At 40.2% G+C, this 21,420-nt stretch overlaps 1 protein-coding gene across 1 annotated transcript in view; it reads right to left on the reverse strand.

Annotated features, from left to right (window-relative positions):
* micu1 (mitochondrial calcium uptake 1) overlaps positions 1-21,420 on the reverse strand; it is a 154,158-nt gene that overhangs the window by 62,215 nt on the left and 70,523 nt on the right. Inside the window, exons 3-4 of the mRNA XM_028795209.2 lie at positions 18,405-18,582; positions 2,053-2,215 (exon numbers count right to left, since the gene is read on the reverse strand). Of these exons, the coding sequence (XP_028651042.1) occupies positions 2,053-2,215; positions 18,405-18,582 (341 nt within the window). The remainder of the gene's footprint in view (positions 1-2,052; positions 2,216-18,404; positions 18,583-21,420) is intronic.

Consider the following 21,420-nt stretch of genomic DNA (forward strand, 5'->3'; position numbering starts at 1 on the left):
AGGCTGATCAATCACAGAGATGTCTCTGTGTTGCACCATGTAAACATTTGGGCAGTAAACAAACAGCCAAGCTCAACCAAAACGCTTATATCCACTCAAAAAAATGGCAAAATATAAACTCCTTTCTTAATAAGCAACTGCAAGCACCAAATCAAAGCTCTCACTATATGCTCAATGCTTTCGGCCTGGACATAACTTCTGGTCCATAACATGGACCCTGTTGCCCAGGGTGTAGCCATAACAAAGGTTGGAACAATCTCTTTAACTCCAAAGGGTAACCTGGGACTGGAATAGTGGAAGACTGTCTTTCTGGAGTTAACAAGGGTGCCACAAGTCCAATCCTTGCAAAGAAAACAAGTTGCATGGGCAAGAGAGAGACCAAATAAAATCAATTCGTTCATCTGGCTAAAGATGGGAGTCAACTGATCACCAACTACTCAGAAGACATAAACTGCATGCTAGCAAAACAGGACCACTATGTGCGAAACCTTAGGGAAAACTGCACTACCACCCACAACAAGAAGGTGTGACTAAGTCTGAGAAGGACAAGACCTCCTGAACAAAGTAGGAAAAAGCACTCTGAATATCCCTTCGACGTGCACCAGAGAAAGCCAACCAAGAAGGATTGGAACCAAGAAGAAGTAACCAGCAATCAAAACAAAAGTACACCTACTTTGATTCTGAGAACTACTGATTATAACTCAGTTGTTAGGATTAAGCCAGCTAAAGTATTCTGGTGATTGATATTACTGTAACTGAAATGTAGTAAACTTTGTGAAGGATATTTTTTTAGCTGTTATAAGTTTGTCTTCCTAAATTCTGAAGTTCAGTGATTATAAGTTTGTCTTCCTAAATTCAGAAGTTCAGAGCATCACACATACACAGGGGACTTTCATTGGAGGGAAGGCTGTAAACCAAGGCAGACTGCTATAAGTAAATCAGTTTTACCTTCACAGTGCAGAAGCTAGAAACTTAACTAGCTAAAGAACTTATCAGTCTTAACCTTGTTAACTTAAAGATCAGAATTTAAAAGTTATGTGCCTTTATCTATAGAAGAAGAAATGTTCAACAAAGCATAAATTTATGTTTTGTATTGTTTGTTATTGTCTTTCATTTATATATCCTTATACATATATCTATATATACTTCCATATATTCATCTTCTATCATCATTATGTTATAAATAAACTGTACTGCTTGTTTTTTGCAGCAAGTGTGTTTGGATTATTTGTTGAAAAACAGTCTATCACCACGGCCCACAAACAGAGAAATTGAAATTTATTTAGTGCAAACTTTTGCCAAATTGTTCATAAATTGTACAGATCTCTTAATAGTTCTGGTGTCCTGGCTGGAAGGAGAAACAGAAATCCCTCACACATATGTTGAGGCTCAACCACCAAAACACTGTTTTTTAAATTTCTTTTAAGTGTTATACATTTATGTTTTTGAATATTTAAGAGCCCATCTTGCAAGTAATTAAGTTTGTTCAAACTGGTCTTTTTCAGACACTTCAGACTTTTTCATCAATCATACAATGGTTCTTTTATAATCATAAACTTTAAATGATGCATTCGTTTACACTCTGTCTAAAAATAAAGCCAGAAAAAATTAGATTAGAGTATTAAATTACAGTTTGCAAAATAAAGATAAGGGAAAGAGATCTGCTGTAAAAGGTGTTATGTGTCATAATTAGGGCAGCAAAATTTCATCTTCTTAAATTTATTTGACAAGTCTATAATGGAAATTATTATCCTGACAGCCTGGCACAAAGAGTTTTTTGAAATGGAAATTACTGACATTTTTATTCATAAAGCTTTGAAAAATCGCTTTAAGGTCAACAAACACATTAACAAAGCCCACATTAAAAATAAAAATTCAACAATCTACAAACACTATTATTTAGAATTTAAGTAGACCTTCTAAATTTCCCTATGCATGTAAACATTCTTTTGTCTTAAAACATTCCTTCACTTTTCATTTAATGATTCACAGACATTAATCCTGGTAACATCTCAAGAAAACTACTGTTATTGAAAAAAAAATCTAACTTACTCTCAGGTTGTTTCTCATTGGGTGTTATGGACCGGACAAAATCTTGAGGGGTCATGAAAACCTCAGACTCTCCACTTTCATTGATGATCTTCAGGGTGGCAAAGTAGCGAAATATCTTGTCTGGTGTAGAATAAGCTCGAATACGGTTTTCATATTCCATAACCTGTAAAAATGAATGAATACAAATCAGGGTGGAAAATGTTAAAGGTACTGTTCATATTAATTCATCGTCTGCTTCACCAAAAACATGAACACAATTAGATTTCACACATACAGTATCATTTACTCACATTAAGACTTTCATTGGTAATTTTACCATGAATACTCTGAATTTTTCTTTATGTATGAAGACTTATAATGTTAACAAGAACTTACCTAACTAATAATTTCTGTCCCTCTTTTGCTAATGACTGCTCAAATAACAAAAAAATAATCAAACAATGAAATACTGTCGTCTGATCTGTCTTGATTTGCATCAGATCATTGTGATACCTTCTGAATTCCTCATCACCTGACAAAATATAAACTTTGAAGCCTCATAAGCACCCACTGCCTAGAAAATATACTGGTTATAGACAGGCTAAACTGAAACAGTATCACCTCAATTTCAGAATGAAATGACTTGGAGGTAAAAAAGTAAAAGCCAAAGTAACATGGAAAGAACACTCAGACTACACACACTGCATAACTTCAAATAGAATTGGAGTTTTCATGCCTATTCACTGACAAGCACTGCATAACCACGAGTAGGAGAAAAGCTTAAGTCAGAAGTATAAATGTATTTTTGTTTGTTTTTTTTTTTTTTAAAAAAAGGCTGGCCCTCATTTTAATACAGAGAATAGGGGATTTTAACCTTCAAGACTCACAGCTAAACTGGAAAGTTCAGACTGCACATATGTACACACCCATGTGCCAGGAACAGATTTACAGCACTTAGCATGAAGGCAGGATCAGATATTAAAAAATCAATATATTTCCTACATAAGAAATTACATTAAGCATATGACTGAAAAATGGAAAAAAAAACTCCTCAATATAAAGTTGGAAGACATTGATCTGAAGGTACTGCATTGAGATTTTTTCCATTCTATTCTCGGCATTTAACTAAATACACCCCACTGAAGTTCAGACAGATAGATACATCAGATATATTCAGAGTCTATAAAGAGTATCCACACCCATTGGAAGTTTTCACATTTTATTTTTATACAACATTGAATCATAGTGATCTAATTGGGCTTTTTCGTCATATATCAACACAAACAACCTTCAATGTCAAAGTCAAAACATATAAAGTGTTCTAATTTATTTACAAATATGAAACACTATACTATAGTGCCGCATTAGGATGTGATAATTCTGTAGTGACTTCACCTTAATACTGTATGTGCACTGTATTAGCACTATAATAACAAACCACAGAACTAAAAAACTAAAAAAAACAGACATAGAGGTATAAATGCGAATAACATAATTACTATTTCACCTATAGATGTTGTTGCGGATGACTGGAACTCTTGCCCGGACAGTACACCTCCACACTGGAAAGACCGGAGGAGAGAATGTTCACAAGGCATTATCTCCCCCAAAGTGCTAGATGGCAGTCCCCGTGACCTTCATGGGAATTGGAGTTCTGTGACTCAGCCCTGTTGGGTGCCATGGACCCCACCAGGGGGTTCTGCATGGAGTTAGTGGGGCTCCAGCCTTACCCGGAAGTGCTCCCTGGCCAAGCCTTTGGGACACCGGAAGTACTTCCGGGGATCACTTAATAGGAGCTGCCTGCTTTTATTCAGGGAGCCAGAGTCAGGAAGTGGAGGATGAAATTTGCCAGAGGAGGAGTGGAGGTGGGCAGCACGGTGGCGCAGTGGCAGCGCTGCTGCCTCGCTGTAAGGAGACCCGGGTTCGCTTCCCGGGTCCTCCCTGCGTGGAGTTTGCATGTTCTCCCCATGTCTCCATGGGTTTCTTCCGGGTGCTCCGGTTTCCTCCCACAGTCCATGACATTTATGACATTGCCCCTAGTGTGTGTGTGTGTGTGTGTGTGTGTGTGTGTGTGCGTGTGTGTGCATGTCCTGCGGTGGGTTGGCACCCTGCCCTGGATTGGTTCCTGCCTTGCGCCCTGTGTTGGCTGGGATTGGCTCCAGCAGACCTCTGTGACCCTGTGTTCGGATTCATAGGGTTGGAGGATGGATGGATGGAGTGGAGGTGGAAGAATCAGAGAGTGCTGTGTGCTGTTATGGCGCTTAACTATGCTTTATACTGTGCCGCCTGGTGGGAACAATTAGGAAAAATGTTTCCGCCTTGAAAATAAAAACCCTTTGTGTGTACTGGACTTGTGCCTAGCGTCTGTTTGTGTTTGGTTTTTGGAGCTGGTACGCCCCCTGGTTGCCACAGTGTGTACTGTGTTAAAACTATAAAAACAGATTATGGATTGAACAAAAATCTGCACAAAGCAGCACGAAGAAGAATAACTTAATTACCATTTCAAGCAGCCATAACACTCCCATTCAGCTCTGCTCTTCTGAGACTTAAATATGGCTTTACTAAATATTAGAGCGTTAACCAGCACTACTTTTTACATCAACAATCTTATTAGTGATTAGTGTCAGCAAAAACTTTGGAGACTCTGAAGGTAGCTGTAAAAATGTTCTATGGTCTGGTGAGAACAGAATCCAACTTTTTACAACAGTGTGAATCTGAGCGGCACCGAACCACTACAAGGTCCTGAAGGCTTGTGAGGGCAGAGGGTAAAATAAATGCAGAAAAGTAGCAGGAGATCCAGCAAGGAGCCTGTGCCTTCATAGATTTGTTTTCCAGCATGATGATAACCCCAGCATACAAACTGGCCTAAAAACAACATTAATATCCTTGAATGGCAGGGTCAGAATCTAGAACTCAAGCCAATTGAGAATTTGTGCCTGGACTTGAGTTTTGGGAAGCCAGAGGCTAAAAAAGCAGAGTCACTGGGCCAATGTTAAAAAAACATATGGGTGCTAGACTATCCCTGTTACATATACAGAAACACACTCTCATTCATTCATCCCAAGCCAGTTTAGACTCGGGGAGAACATACAGACTCCAAGCACATTTTACTCTGGTTGGAATTAAGTGCACTCTACTTTAGATGCAAGGCTATAGTGCTCATCTCCATTGACAACATCAAAAATTGTAAATGTTTAAAAACTAGGGGGCTCCGCCCCCTGCTCACTTCACTCGCCCACCCCCAGGTTTCGTTTACTGGATATACCCTAAGTTCTTGTCTATAAGCCGGACTCATGTATTAGCCGGAGACCAAAAATCATACGAATTTTTAAAATAAAATCGTATCATAGATAAGCCGGACTCATGGATAAGCCGAACGTACTATAACCTATAACTAATAGATGGGAGGGAGGTCAGTGGTCTCACTCGCGCCCATTTAATTTCTTTAAGGGGGGAGAGAGTGTGAGATATTGCCGTCTCTCTCACTCCCCGCATGGCGCGGTTGGAGCGCGTTCTTTCTGCTCTGGGCGTCGCCGAGTCAACACGAGCGCGTAGCGTCATTTAAATTGTGATTTTATATGTAAGCATATTTAATATATATCGCGGATTTCTGCGGACAATGGGTCTTTTAATTTCTGGTACATGCTTCCTCAGTTGGTTTGCCCAGTTGATTTCATACAAGGGACGCTATTGGCAGATGGCTGAGAAGCTATCCAGCTTACTTTCTCTCTCTCTCTCTTGCGCTGACGTAGGGGGGGTGTGAGCAGGGGGGCTGTGTGCAGCTGCTTCCTGAAAGAAATGCTGCACGGAGCTTCGCATACTTAAAAGCTCAAAGGGCACGTATTGATTTTTTTTTATCTGTCTGTCTCTATCTCTCTCTATCTCTCTCTCTCTCTCTCTTCCTCTCTCTTCCTGCTCCTGACAGAGGGGGTGTGAGCTGCCGCCTTCAACAGCTTTGTACCGGCGGTGCTTCGCATACTTAAAAGCCAAAAAACCCTATTGATTTTTTTTTTGACTGCTTGCTTTGCACTCCTTTGAAAATGAAGATATGTTTGCATTCTTTTAATTGTGAGACAGAACTGTCATCTCTGTCTTGTCATGAAGCACAGTTTAAACTTTTGAAAAAGAGACAAATGTTTGTTTGCAGTGTTTGAATAACGTTCCTGTCTCTCTACAACCTCCTGTGTTTCTGCGCAAATCTGTGACCCAAGCATGACAATATAAAAATAACCATATAAACATATGGTTTCTACTTCGCGGATATTCTTATTTCGCGGGTGGCTCTGGAACGCAACCCCCGCGATGGATGTATAAGCCGGACTTATGTATAAGCCGATATTCTATTTTTTCATTTTCACAACTTTTTTCCTTAGATAAGCCGCGGCTTATTGACAAGAACTTAGGGTACAATTTAAAGAGATTGTTATTTTCATGGGAATTGTTACATATGCATTATTTTCACTTTTACTTTAAACGTTTTGTATAAACAATACTTGTCCTTTATTTCCGGCCCCGGGCATGGTTAAATCTTTTTCTCGCAGGACGTATAACGGTGCTCGCGTTGTGAAGGGGGTGGCGGTTGAATGCATTCTAAGGAGATCTTGTTCGTTCAGCTGCTGTCTTTCTGCTGCTGCTGCTGGTGAGCTGCGTGTTTTATGCTTGTCGCGCTGTGTGTCGATCATTTAAAAGCCTGTACAGTAGATGTCCTTTTGGGGGTGGTGGATGCACGCTAAGGAGAAGCGGTCAGATCATCTGCTGCTGCTGGCGAGCTGCGTCTTTTGCTTGTCGCTTGTTGTTGTTTGAAGAACTGGGAGCACATGAAGTTTGTCTGCCAAAAGCATTCCAACAACTGCTAGGTTAGATGTTTGTGAACTTGTTTTAAATGTTGTCTCACAGGACGTCAAATTGTCTTCCGAGAAGATCACGTCTCTTCTCCCTAGTCTCCCTCCCAAGATTTTTTTTTATAATAGTGAGACAATAAGAAAAGAGTTTGAAGAACAGCTGATGCCTTGCTTAGAGACTGGGAAAACCAATTCATACTTTCCAGAGCTTGGTTTATATATCACTTGTCATTGTGCTAGCTCTTCTTCTAATTTACTTTAGTTAAATATGATTAATCAATATCTATGTGTCAAGTTATAAAAGCTGCCTGGTTCATGCTTCTTTGACCTTTTTAATAGAACAGTAGTACATCCATGTGGCCATTGAATTTGGCTTGTACTATGCTTGCTCTAATAAACAATTAATTTGCATGACTCCATTTTTAGAAAATTACGCCTTAGAAATGAATGTTTTGCTGCATCACCACTGTTATTTCAAAGTAGTCTGTCTTACAAAACTTTGAAATGAGATATTGAAAATGAAGTTAAGTTAATTCAAATTTAAATGTGAAAGATTTTTTAAATACTAAAATATTTAGTTGCAAAATGGTATGCTTCTCACTAAGGTTATGTTAATTTTTTAATAATAAAAAAAAAATCAGATGTCTTCCACACTAATGGCACTGAATAGTTATTTATTATCTCAGCCAAAAAATACACCAGCATGCACGAGTTTTGAAAATGAAACAACCTGATAATACTTGAAATTTATTTTAACTTTACCTGTCTTTATTTCAAAACAGGATTGACATATTTTCTACCTTTTGAAGAAAAAAATAAGGGTATAATAAAATTAAAACATTTTTTCTTTCTTTATTAAATGATCATGTTCAGAATTAATAAGGAAAACTCATGTTTTTGTCAAGGTAGCTAGGAATTGAGCAGTAGGTGGTTATGAGTAGAATTAATTGGATTTTCTGCTCCAAGAAAAACAATGGGGTCATAGGGAGTTCATGACACCTTCTGAGATCAATCATATGACTAGTTATTAAAAATGAATTTGTTGTTGTCTCAGATATTCATAAAAGCAGTTTTGGGTTCATTAAAGTAATGGTAACATCATTAGTGGAAAGAAGCTTTCTTAAGTGCATCATTATGTGTCATTAGGAATAAACAGCTCATTCTTAAACTTGCTGAAGTTTTTAGAAAGTTTATCATTTAACAAATACACACACCTTTAGCTATGTTAAAAATATTACATTGCTTGCTGTTTTAGAAGTGTCTTCAAAGTAATTATACTCTCATACATAGTTCTTAAATCACATATCCCAGAGTATCTTCCTATGCTGTTTTAAAGCCTAAATGGAATAATGCCGTAATACTGAAATCCATGTACTCTTTCCCTAAACTCAGAATGTGGCTTTAGTTGAATGGCATGAATAAATTTTCTCAACATTAAGAATAATGAATTATCGAGACACTCTGGTTTAGGACATTTCAAGCAACAATTAGCAATTTTCTGCCTCGTATTTAAATATTTATATCAGGGTTGTTTAATAATTCTGTCAGCTACACATCCATATTACTAACCGAGAATGCTAAACCGGATGATGGACGCAGGCACATCCGGCAATGGGCCGTAGCTGCAAAAAGACGTACTGCGCAGGCGCAAAAAGAGTCCGCGAGAGTCGACTGAGGAGCCGAGAAAGGCGGACAAAAGAGGGCAAGAGAGGCGGATGAGGGGCCGCGAGAGGCGGACAAGACCACAGAAAAAAGGAGTGAGCACAGGAAAAATGGAGAAATGAGGCGCAAAGAGCAACGAAAAAAGGAAAAGGCACATAAAAAAGTATTCAAACGCAAGCAAAGCACGAAACACATTGCACACGAAACTAGACATAAAAAAAAAAAAAAAAAAAAAAGAGGCCCGCGCACAACAGCAAGGCCCCCCCCCCCCCCCTACAGGCACCGGACGGGACACACACCAAGAGGGGGATTCAACAAGCCCATGGAACACAAAAAAAAGAACACAAACCACCCCACAGACCCTACAAGCAACGGACGGGACACACACCAAGAGGGGGATTCAAACAAGACACAGGAACACAAAAAGAAAGAAGACGCTCGCGCAACAACAATCCTCACCCCCCCCCCCTCCCACACACACACACACACACATCCATAAGAAGTGACACCCAAAGCCACATATTCTAAAGTGAACGTCATCACCTTCACACTAGACAGCATAGGTGTCAGCATAGGTGGATCTCCTTACAATAAAGCACTATTAACCGTTCAACTGCAGAAAAGGAACATATTAACAGTGACTGCGATCGTCCTTATTACTTATCCATATTTCGCATGCTGAGAAAGAAACAAGTCATGAATACACGGTCACGGGTACAAAAACGAAAAGGAAATGATAACAGGAACAAACACACGAACACGAAAGAAACAACAAAATAGACGGCTATGCAGCATAGGTGGATCTCATTACAATGAGGCACTATTAACCGTTCAACCGCAGAAAAGGCTCCATATTAACAGTGAGTGCAATACTCCTTATTACTTATCCATATTTCTAAAAGAAAAAATGTCTCGACTCCAAAAACGCAAAGCTCAACTAAAGCTTCTAACTAACGATGTACCTAAAAGTAAAAACTTTATGAACTGCATTAGATCCTACAATAGTTCATTTGCTTTTGCATATACCGGAGTAAATATCAGGCCACCAAAAGGCAATGGACCATACTGCTTTCGCATATGTGCACAAATACTGCATCGCATTGGAACAGTGCACCCTGAAACAAATCAACAACGCAAATATGCACAAATCTACATCCTAGATCCACATGACGCAATCTATCAATCAAAGTGCTGCATTGCAACAGGCACGGATTCAAAACGAAACACCTCCCGTCTCAGACATACGTTAATGGCAGCGAAGGCTACAACGGGCTTCTCACACAGCACAGGCAAATCGATTACAGCTCCAAAACAACAAGTCCCAAATACTACACATGCAACAACGCGCCTCTCAAACGGCACAAGGAAAACATACACCAGGAAAATTCATTCGGATTAATGAATGTCATTTGCAATCATTGTCATTCAGTTCACTTCCCTGAAGAAACAACTGGCAATACAAGTTATACATTTACACGTTGTTGTCAAAAGGGTCAAATTAGACTGCCTTCTTTACATTCATATACTGAATATCTACAGAAGCTTATAACTGACGATGTACCTGAAAGTTAAATCTTTATCAACTGCATTAGATCCTACAAATCGGTATCCACTATGAACATTAACGGTGGCACTGCACGTGACATCCGTCTTGAAAAAATGTTTATTGATGAATGTTCAATGACATGAAGTCACTTACTCAACACCATTCATAAACTTCTACAAACGTTTATGAATAATAATATTCGATTTGGAGGAAAGGTACTTTTATGAGGAGGAGATTTTAGACAGTGATTAGCTATTCTTCCAGATGCCATGCACTCGGCTATTGTTCAGTGCACCTTAAAATACGCAGACAATTGGCATTACTTTCAAAAGATACAGTTAGTAAAAAAGATACGATGTCCAGAACCAGATCATAACAATTGCTTATTACAACTGAGAGATGGTACACTCACCAATACAGATGGACTTCAGCCACATATTATTACAATTCCTCAAGCCTTTATCTGCGACGACTTAGTTACAGAGACATTTGGAACAGCAATCTCATTAGACCAAATGCCCCTTTTAACACAACGCACTATATTATGTCCAAAAAATATTAATGTGGAAAACATAAATACCCAAGTCATTCCATTACTTCCTGGAGAGACACAACTCTTTCTAAGCTCTGACAAACTTGACTCTGATCACAACAATAACCATCTTAAATGACCTTACAAGTTCTGAGCTGGAATTACCTTTTACACTTAAACGGCGTGTACAAAGACATTTTCCAATAAACCTTTACACTGTGCCACACTCTTTATTGTTTGCTTTCTATTTGCATCATCTACACCGTCACACTATTCTATATCTCATTCATACATCACGCTCTTTGTCATTCCCAACACCAGGGGTTGGCGAGCGAAGCAAGCAGGGGGCGGAGCCCCCTAGTTCATTCCTATATGAGGTTCATGAATCAAACAAGCAGACTGCAATAGGAGACCAAATACTGTTTTCACAATAGATAACTGAATATGTTTTGAAGCATTCACCTTTTTGTGACAAGAATATAAAAATGTTCAGTATCAATAAAAGTTTAATCTTAATTTGTTTTTTTCTTTTGTCCTGGGTATGATGTTAAACTGCATCGGGTCCTGCAAGCAGTCCTCCAACTTGCAGTGAAATCATGGGGGTTGGTTGCAGGATTAGCATTCCAGCCACCGTAAAAAAAAAAACTTCACAAAGCTCCGAGACTACAGAAAGGACTCCTTTTTGCTCTCCGTGGGAATAGCTCTGCTGCAGCCGCCCATAGGAAGGCTGCTCGCATCATGAAAGGGATGAGGGAAAACCCTTGGGAGCCCCATCCCCGTAAGAGTCGAAACCGTTGGAGAGCCAATAGGGTCAGGTCTGTTGGGGATCGGAACTGGTGTGGTGCTGAGGCGTTACCTGCTGCATGGCAGCACTCGGGTCCCAATTTGAGGCGGCCCATACGGGTGCGCGCATGGAACGTCTTGTATCTCCGGCAAGATGATCATCTTCCTCTGCTGTCAGAGGAGCTGCGTAAACTCTGCATTTCAGTGGCGGCACTCTCTGAGGTGCGCAGACCAGGGACTGGCCAGATCTCTGTAGGTGGATACACCTTTTATTGGTCTGGTCGGTATGATGGCTGTCATACACAGGGAGTAGCTGTTGCTGTAGCGGATTGGCTTCTTCCGATGGTGTCCGATGTCACTCCTTTCAACAAGCGTATATGGGACTCAGATTACGACACTCCCTGGGTGCCTTGTCTGTTGTCTCAGTGTATGCTCCAACTGCGGTGAGTGATGTCTCTGTGAGGGAGACATTTTATTCGCAGCTTCGCTCGGTGGTTGATGGGTGCCCATGGGGTGACACTCCTCTGGTCATGGGCGACTTCAATGCAGCCACTGGCACTGACGGGGCTTGCTGTGAGGATTGTCTCGGTCCCCATGGGTCTGGTGACCGTGGTGAAAGTGGCTCCATGTTCCTTAACTTTGCAAAAGGTCAGGGGCTGAGAATCGTTGGATCCTGGTTCCAGTGCCCTGAACCGCATCATTGGACTTGGTAATCCCAATACTGGTGGTGCGGTGAAGGAAATCGATCACATCCTCATTGGCAGACGCTGGAGGCTCTTGCAAAACTGCAGGGTCTACAGAAGTGCCCAGTTTGTGAATTCTGACCATAAACTTGTTGTTGCTACTCTTAGGATCCAGCTTAAGTCCAGTAGGTTACCACCTGCTAGGAAAATGAGCCTGGAGTTGCCCAGACTCCAAGACCAGGCTGTTTCTAATGAGTTTGCACAGTTTGTGTGAGGAACTTTCAGATTTGGGTACGACTGCCTAATGTGATGTGGGAGACCTTCCGTGACAAGACCCTGAAGGTTGCTGAGGGTTGTGTTGGTGTTAACGGTGTTCCCAGAAGGAGGTGTTTCATTTCGCAGGGCACCCTGGATATCATCGAGAGGAGCCGCAGCACACGGCTCAAAGGCAACTCTTGTCTGTACCGGGAACTGAGAAGGACAGCTGCGAGGGCTCTGAGGGCAAGTAAAGAGGCATTTGTTAGAGGAATCTGTGAGCAAGTGACACACCATCCGTGGTCTAGTGACCCACGTCCTGCTTACAGAGGAATCGAAGCATTACGCACATCTGAATCTGTTCCTCGGAGAGTCGCAGTCAGGGCAGCTGATGGAATGGTCCTTACAGATGACACTGCAGTTGTGACCCGCTGGGCTGGCTATTTTGAGCAGTTGTTCAAAGCTGATCCTCCAGCTAGGACGTTGGATATCTCTGGGTCCACGGTTCTTGAGGCTGATCCTCCAATTAGCTGTGAACCACCCAATCTCACTGAGATTGCACAAGTGGTGAACCAGCTATGGCTGCAGGGATCTGTGGTATCCAGGGTGAACTACTCCAGGCTGGTGGTAAGGCTGTCCTCCTGGCATTGCAAGCAATCTTTGCTTCCATTTGGGAGACTGGCATCATCCCAACTGACTGGAAAACGGGACTTGTTGTCCCTATCTGGAAAGGGAAGGGTGATCCCATGGATTGCAGCAACTACAGGGAGCTAACACTGCTCTCGGTGCCGGGTAAGGTCCTTGCTAGGGTCGTCCTCAATAGGATCCGTGATCACTTGCTCTCCTACCAGCGACTGGAACAGTCTGGTTTATTGCCTAAGAAGTCTACCATCGACTACATCCTGGCACTGAGGGTTCTCATAGAGCGCAAATGCGAACATCGGCAGAGTTGCTTTGCAGCCTTTGTCGATTTTTGCAAAGCGTTCGACTCAGTTGATCGAGCTGCTCTGTGGGACATCCTGAGGGTTCGCGGGATCCCCCCCGAGGTTGCTGGATATCATGGCTGGTGTGTACACTGGTACTGTGAGTGCTGTGCAGAGTGGAGGCAGGACCTCTGTGTTTTTCCCAGTTGATTCTGGGGTTCGTCAGGAATGTGTTCTTGCTCCTACTCTGTTCAATGCTTGTATGGACTGGGTGTTGGGCAAGGTCATGGGGTCCAGCAGCTGTGGGGCATCTGTTGGTGAAGAATGATTCACAGATCTTGACTTTGCTGACGATGCTGTGATCTTTGCGGAATCAATGTAAGCTCTGATCAGGGTGCTCGAGAGACTGAGTGAGCAGTCTGAGTGTCTGGGCTTGTGAGTGTCCTGGATAAAAACCAAGATCCAGGCCTTTAATGAGCTCTTGGGCACAGCCATCAGCAGTGTGTCTGTTTGCGGAGTGTTAACCTTGTTGAGAGGTTTACTTACCTTGGCAGTGACATTCATGTCTCTGGTGACTCTTCCTGTGAAGTCAGTAGATCGATTGGGAGAGCATGGGGGGTCATGAGGTCGCTGGAAAGGGGTGTGTAGTGCTCCCGATATCTATGCAAAAGGACGACGGTCCAAGTCTTTAGAGTCCTGGTGCTTCCTGTTTTACTGTATGGCTGTGAGACATGGACGCTATCTAGTGACCTAAGATGAAGACTGGACTCCTTTGGTACTGTGTCTCTCCGGAAAATCCTTGGGTACCGTTGGTTTGACTTTGTGTCGAATGAGCGGTTGCTCATGGAGTCCCGAATGAGGCACATTACCTGCATTGTGAGGTAGCGTCAGTTACGGCACTACGGCCATGTGGCGCATTTCCCCGAGGGTGATCTGGCTCATAAGATCCTCATTGTTGGGCACCCAAGTGGCTGGACCAGGCCAAGGGGTCACCCACGTAACACCTGGCTGCAGCAGATAAAGGGTCATTTCTGGAGGGTAGGACTGGACCACATGTCTGCCTGGGGGGTTGCCAACCGGGATCCCGAGCTGTTTCGACGTGTAGTGGTTGTGGCAACGCACTGTACCAGTGCATGCTCCCCAACTTGGCTTGACTTGACTTTTGCATGAAGAGTTCTTTTCAGTTCATGTTGAATGAAGGTTCAGGGTAAACGTGAACAAGGAGCCACAAAGCATCTTCTCCTTGATTTACAGCTGTACTGAACACATCAATACTCAGTCTGGTGTGGCTTTTGAAGAATGCTACTTTTTATCTAGTTTTGGCACTAACTATAGTACAGAGTTTCTATCCTTTATTTTAGAATGTTCCTATCCATTGTTTGTTAATGCTTTACTTTCCCACTAATCACTAAAACATATTATACAGCAAGTATATTAAGTATCCCAATTCTAAATGGACTTCAAACTTTGATGGTAATGTTACTTTTGTAATAAAATCCAAAAAGCTTTAACGAAGGATAGATCAAGTAATAAAGCAATCCACTTCAGAAAGAATGAAAGTCCATCAAAGTGCACAACACCACCCAAGCTAGTTTGCACACCAGATTTATAGTCTATAAAACTCATGCAAGTTACTGCCATAGACATAAAACAAACCTAACATATTAACTTTTAATGTAGTAGTACATTCAACCTATCCAAACTGAAAACATAAAAGGGCTTCATGTTTAATTAAAACCAATGTTTATAAATCACTCACTGATATGATTTTTTTTAAATCAGTCTAAGAGAACTCCAGAATTGTGGATTTCCTGCTGCTGGTGACTAATGACACAAGTCCAGCTACTGCACTGTAGCTTTTTATGCAGCAACATACACCAGCATCTGTAAACATCACATTATTCAAATACTGAGCTTCAAGTAACAGTAAAATGTACATAGACATAATTACAAATATAAAAGCTTATCAAACTATTTATTTTTCTGTGAGCTTTTAGCCAACTATGCTATTTAAAATTAGCCAAAGAAAATAATGTAAAAACAACCCTAACAAAACACAATCAGCCCCTGTAAACAAACTCAAGTTTTGAAAAAGATAAAAATATATGTACAATCAAGAAAACAGCATAAAGCATGTTACTGAATCTGTATACATTTCTATATTTGATTCAGATATGTAGACCTTATACTTATTATTAAATGTAGATTCTACAAAAGCTTAAACCTACTTGAGTGCACCTGCTCTAACAAAGCTTCTCTTATGCAAAGCAAACTTTTTCTGCTTTATAGGATTTAACTGATGCTATTTTATGTTGGTACTGTTTAACAAACAAATTTCTGTTAATTAACTAAAACATAGAATTTTCTGAAGTTGCAGTAATTTCAATACCCTCTCCTTTGTTTCCATAAACTGAAAAGTAATTAACTATACCACCAAATGCTTAAGTAAGAATGGAAGGAATGAGGGAGAGGTGTATAGGGATGGGTTTATAACACTCATAGAACATATTTAATTGTGTAACAGATTCATTTTGGATTTTTGTTATTTTTATAATTAAGGTGTGCTATAATTAGACTTAGCATCTTTTTAATAAGGTGTAGCTATATTAAACAATTTTATGGAAAAAAACACATTTGTGATTGTGAAGCTAACAGGGCAGCTGCTTAAACCTTAATAAAGTCTTAAAACCTACTGAATACATGCACTTTGCCACATACGTGTGCATAGGAGGTAGCTAAAGGAACAAAAGAAAGTAGATCCACACCAGGCCAGGGGGTGACAGGGTACAGTAAACCTTTCGCTTTTATCTCTGCAGACCATACACAGGAAACTCTGCCTGATTCCAACAATGTCACTTCCAGTTCCAGCCACGAGGATGTCCCTTTTGGTTCCAGCCCCAAGAAAGTCACTTCCGGCTCCAGGCCCCAATGATGTCGACCTGCCTTAAAAGCAAGACAACCTCCACTTTGTATTCAGTTCTGTGTTGGACTCAACCTGTACACTTCTGTGTTGCCAAAATCTTAATTCTTTCGGCCTTAAGTCAAATATACGGGTTGCTGCCCCAAACTTCTTTTGGAGTCAAGGTCTATTCATTTCACAACTTTGAAGTAGTGTGTTCAAGTATATTAACACATGTATGCAGCATTAATACTACACAAATACTAAATAACCACTGTCACACATGCAGGTTTTGTTAAGTCTCTTACTGGGACTTTTTTAGGGTTACCCCGGGGCACTAGCACTGGGGTGGAATATTTGATCACATGGTTTCCATTTCCCGCGATAGAATGGAGGAACTCCCAGAAAAAGAAACTGCTGTCATGTCCGCTTTTGTCACTTCTGGTTCTGAAGGATAAATACCCATGTGAAAACTATGAAATTGTCATTTGATATCCATAGGAGTAGAAAGCAATAGGATGATGCTCTTGCTACTCTCTGTTCTATGGTGTGATGCTATAAGGTGCCGCAACACTTAAACAAAAAACAAATTATTCACCATTCGTAAATGTTACCATTCAAATGGAGCCCCAACTCTTCTTCATTAATGTTGTTCTTTTTACACCACACACTGAAAATATTTCATATTAAATGTTGTACTGATTATGCTTGTGATATTGAAAAAAATAAGGTGCTGAGTTTATTTTTAAAAATCCACAAAAATATCACATAAAGTTTATACAGTATATACTAAACTAGCCCCCCCGTGGCTCCACCCGCGTAGTAGTGAAACAGGACAAACTATAAAAATCAATAAACAAACTGGTATTGCTAGCTAAGCAGAGGCAAGGTACGTTCCAAAACCTGCCCGGCTCCCTACTCCTGACGTCACACTCCGCCATACCCTCAGCCCGCAGCCACTGTCTTAGATTAGCGAGAGTGTATCACTACTGTAAGCGAACTATGATTCTTAGCACAATGAGAGAAGTCGTAAAATCAACCGGAATGTTCAAGCAAATTCTAGAAAAAAAACCAGATTTAAATCTGTTAAGTAGTTCTCTCGTTCACTCACTAAGCGGAGGTACGGTACACACCCCAAGGCTGGCGCGTGAATGAGGAGGCCCGCCCCCCACCCCTCAGTCCTCTGCGTCTCTCTCGAATGTATGCAAATAAATTGGTGCCACAAGCAAACTATGATACATAGCATAATAAGAGAAGTCGCAAAATCAACTGGAACATTCAAGCAAATTATAGAAAAAAACCCGATCTAAATCTGTTAAATAGTTCTCTCATAAAAAGCGGACAGACATACAGAAAGACAGAGAGACAGTCGTCTATATATTTATATATATATATATATATATATATATATATATATATATATAGAGAGAGAGAGAGAGAGAGAGAGAGAGAGAGAGAGAGAGAGAGAGAGAGAGAGAGAGAGAGAGAGAGAGAGAAGGAATTAATTTTAGCATCCTTTCAAAATGTAAAAAATTACAAGAACCCACAGAACAACACATTGTTTTTTGATGCTTTATGCCCCTAAAAAACTAAAACAATTGTTTTTGAACACTAGTTAGAGCAAAAAATATGAAAGTTGAGGAGAAAATTCCATTTGACAACAGAATTATTATGCCATATTTGCCTTCTTTCTTGGTGAAAAATAAAACACAACATTCTCAAATCTTAACTTACTTCAGAGTCGCAAAACTTTCTCAAACACATACCAAAACTGTCACAAACACTGGTCTGATCTGAAATAGTTAATATATCTAATGCATAGAAAAGAAATCTATAATACCCAAAGGAAAACCCACATAAACATGGAGAAGTCATGCAAACCCAACATGGACAAAAACTGGGTGCAAGATTCAAGCCCAGGACAATGGATCCATGAAACAGGGACTGCAATAACTATGTATGTCACCATGCTGTTTCACATCTAATTGAATAGCATGCAATATTTAACAATTTATACAAGCTTAAAATTAACAATGCTTTAAAAATTAAATGTCACTTTAAAAGCTGACTTCCGTATTTATTTGTTGTGAATGAAACATCTAAGACTTTTGTATTGATATCAAACCTTTTCAAAATGTGTTACAGTTTTCTACTCCATCTATTCAAAAATAATAAATTGGAAACAACACAATTCAAATATTTGACAAGTCCCATAACAAATGATTCTTCTAAAAACCAAAGTAGTTCACCTTGCGGTCTCTGAACCCAGATCGTTGTTTTTTCTTGCCCTCTTCAGCCTGAGTGTCCTCTTCACTTGATTCAACTGCTTTATCATCATCAAGATGGTCTTTATTAGTCTCCTCAAGATTAACATTACGGCCTGCTTTAGGATTTTGCTTCACTGATGAAGCAGGTTCAGCTGAAGCACTGGAATAGCAAATAAAAAACAGGTAACTAAGAATTGTAATAAAAGAAAATTATCACAAAATAACAGAACTATCCCATACACTGCATATTATAATCTTTGTACCATGTTCAGAAACATGATTTTAAAATGTATAAATATGAAAAAGCTTCACATATATAAAATTTACTGAAAATTAAGCATTACTGCTTAACTGTTCTTCAAATATATGACAATCTGACTGTTTAACATTTTTATAACCACAGGGCCAAAAGTAATTTGATTTTTTTAGAATTCACCTCCAGATTGAGTTTTTAAAGGCCTTTCCAATTGTTATCACATGCAACATTTCTAACTTTTACTTAAATAGTCTATATTGCTGGAATCAATATGTTTACCTCTTTTTACACCATCCAAATTTATATACAGTATTAAACAAATATTGTTAGTGACAAACACATTTCAATGTATTTGTATAATGTCAGCCTTGAGGTACACTTGTCAAATAATTAAGTGCATCAAACCCATTCAGGCTTCAGCTGGAGGAATGTATGATAATGTAAGGCATTCTTAGAAACAACTCCCGATTCATCCAGCATCATGGCTGTACAATGTATGAAGGGGATTTGGTGAGTGGGAGAATGAAACGTTATTGGCAAAGACAGATAAAGAAAATACTTTAATGCAGCATCTATTTTATTCAAAACCTGGGGGACGGCACCTTTCACCCAAATACACAAATAGCAGTTTCTTTCACAAACAGCCTTACATAAAAAAAAAAACTATAATATTTGCATATTGTATACATGGCAATACAGTATGTTGCAACAAAGGTGGGCCTCATAAAAATGGTAATCTAAAATATTTTCACATTAATAAGATTCATTCATATATACTCAGAATAAATCCTAATTCATGTAAATGGTTAATAATTAATTTTGTATACAAAATGAATAACATTAAATTTATTTTTGTGTTATATTGTTTTTACCTAATAAATGCCATATTTACAAAATTAGCTTTAAAATATGGGTAGTCTAATAGAATGCTATCCTAGTCCATTATTTTGTACAAGTGTCAAAATGTGTGTATAATTACTGTATAATATTATATATATATATATATATATATATATATATATATATATATATATATATATAGTGAAATAGTGGAATATAGCGCTCTATAGCGCCCCGTTGAACCCACCAAACAGACGTCCCACACACATTTGTAAAAGCACAAGAAGATTCTTTTAATATTTTCTTCTATAAAGTGCCCAAACACTGCACATTCCACAATTCTCCAGTAATAAATCAATACAATCAATAACAATAAATACACTCCTCCAACTCCCAGCAGCTCCGTTACACTCCCATCCAACTCCGGCTCTGCCTGCTGGGGTTTCCCACAGTCCTTTTAAAGTCTATGACCCGGAAGTATTTCTTCTCCAGGTCAACACCACATCTTCCTTTATCAATTGTCCCGGAAGTACTGCGGGCTTCCGTCCTCGTGACCCCGAAGTACTTCAGGGGTAGCGTAATCATAAAAGTCCCCGGGCTCTTGGTGAGCTCCACCTGGCGGCACCCACGGCACCCAATAGGGCTGAAGAGACGAACTCCATGTCTCATGCTGCCCTGCGGGAATCCAAGGAACCATTTCCATCCAGGGGAGCTGCCATCTAGCGTCCCAGGGGATGTAGTGTCCTAAAAAGGCTGTCTTCTTTTGTTCAGGGACATCCCGGCTAAAAGTGCCAGAGAGTTGGCCGAGTCTTGGCTATCATATGAAAACGCCATCAACAGACACTTGGACATAAATCCAGCATATGCAAACTTAAGAAGAACATGTACATAATAAATAAACTATACAAACCACCCCCCACCCCCCCCCCCCGATCATACTGACTTAGTCACCTCATCCACCCCACCCCCACTTAATGTGTTGCTATATATTGCCTTTGATTCTTGTAAGTCTAAGCATTATCCTCTGATGAAGACCCCTGGTAGGGGTTGAAAGCTCAGGAATAAAAACTACTTTATGATACGTGATTCATTTTTTCTCCCTTTGTGGATCTCCAGCTGCAAATATATCTATACTAATTAATAAAAGGCAAAGCCCTCACTGACTCACTGACTGACTGACTGACTGACTGACTCATCACTAATTCTGCAACTTCTCGTGTAGGTGGAAGGCTGAAATTTGGCAGGCTGATTCCTTACAGCTTACTTACAAAAGTTAGGCAGGTTTCATTTCGAAATTCAACGCGTAATGGTCATAACTGGAACCTTTTTTCACAATATACCGTAATGGATGGCAGCTCGATGGCCGTGGGAGGAGGAGTTGAATGTCACGTCATCACGCCTCCCACGTAATCACGTGAAAAGACTGTGAACGCAGTAGGGACAAATGAAGGAGGAGCCGCAAACAGCGAAGAACAAAAAATTCATTAAACAATTGAGAAGGGAGCGAGTGAAGCATACAAGCATGTTCATAAGGGAAACAAAGCACGGTGTAAAACGTAAGTTTAAATTAAGTTTATAGAAACGTTCCCGCTGCGGATTGCAATAACATATTCGCGAGATAAAAGTTTAATGAGAAGACACGAGGTATAAACGAACCACACGCCGTAGCGCAACGTTAGGGGCAACAGTTTCAACCATTCTATGATCTGCTTCTCGCAACTGAAAGACGGCACATGGCGGATGTTAGCCCACTTGCTGACCGCAACATTAGGGGCTTCAACTCTGGCGCTGACGATATTCGATTCTCGAGAGGGGATGCAGTGAGTGTGTATGCCTGATGAGCCCAGAATTAAGGAGAAACACGTGTCGCATACTCTTTGCATTATTTGAAAGTAAACTATT

This window comes from Erpetoichthys calabaricus, chromosome 2 (assembly GCF_900747795.2).
Source record: "Erpetoichthys calabaricus chromosome 2, fErpCal1.3, whole genome shotgun sequence".
NCBI lineage: Eukaryota > Metazoa > Chordata > Cladistia > Polypteriformes > Polypteridae > Erpetoichthys > Erpetoichthys calabaricus.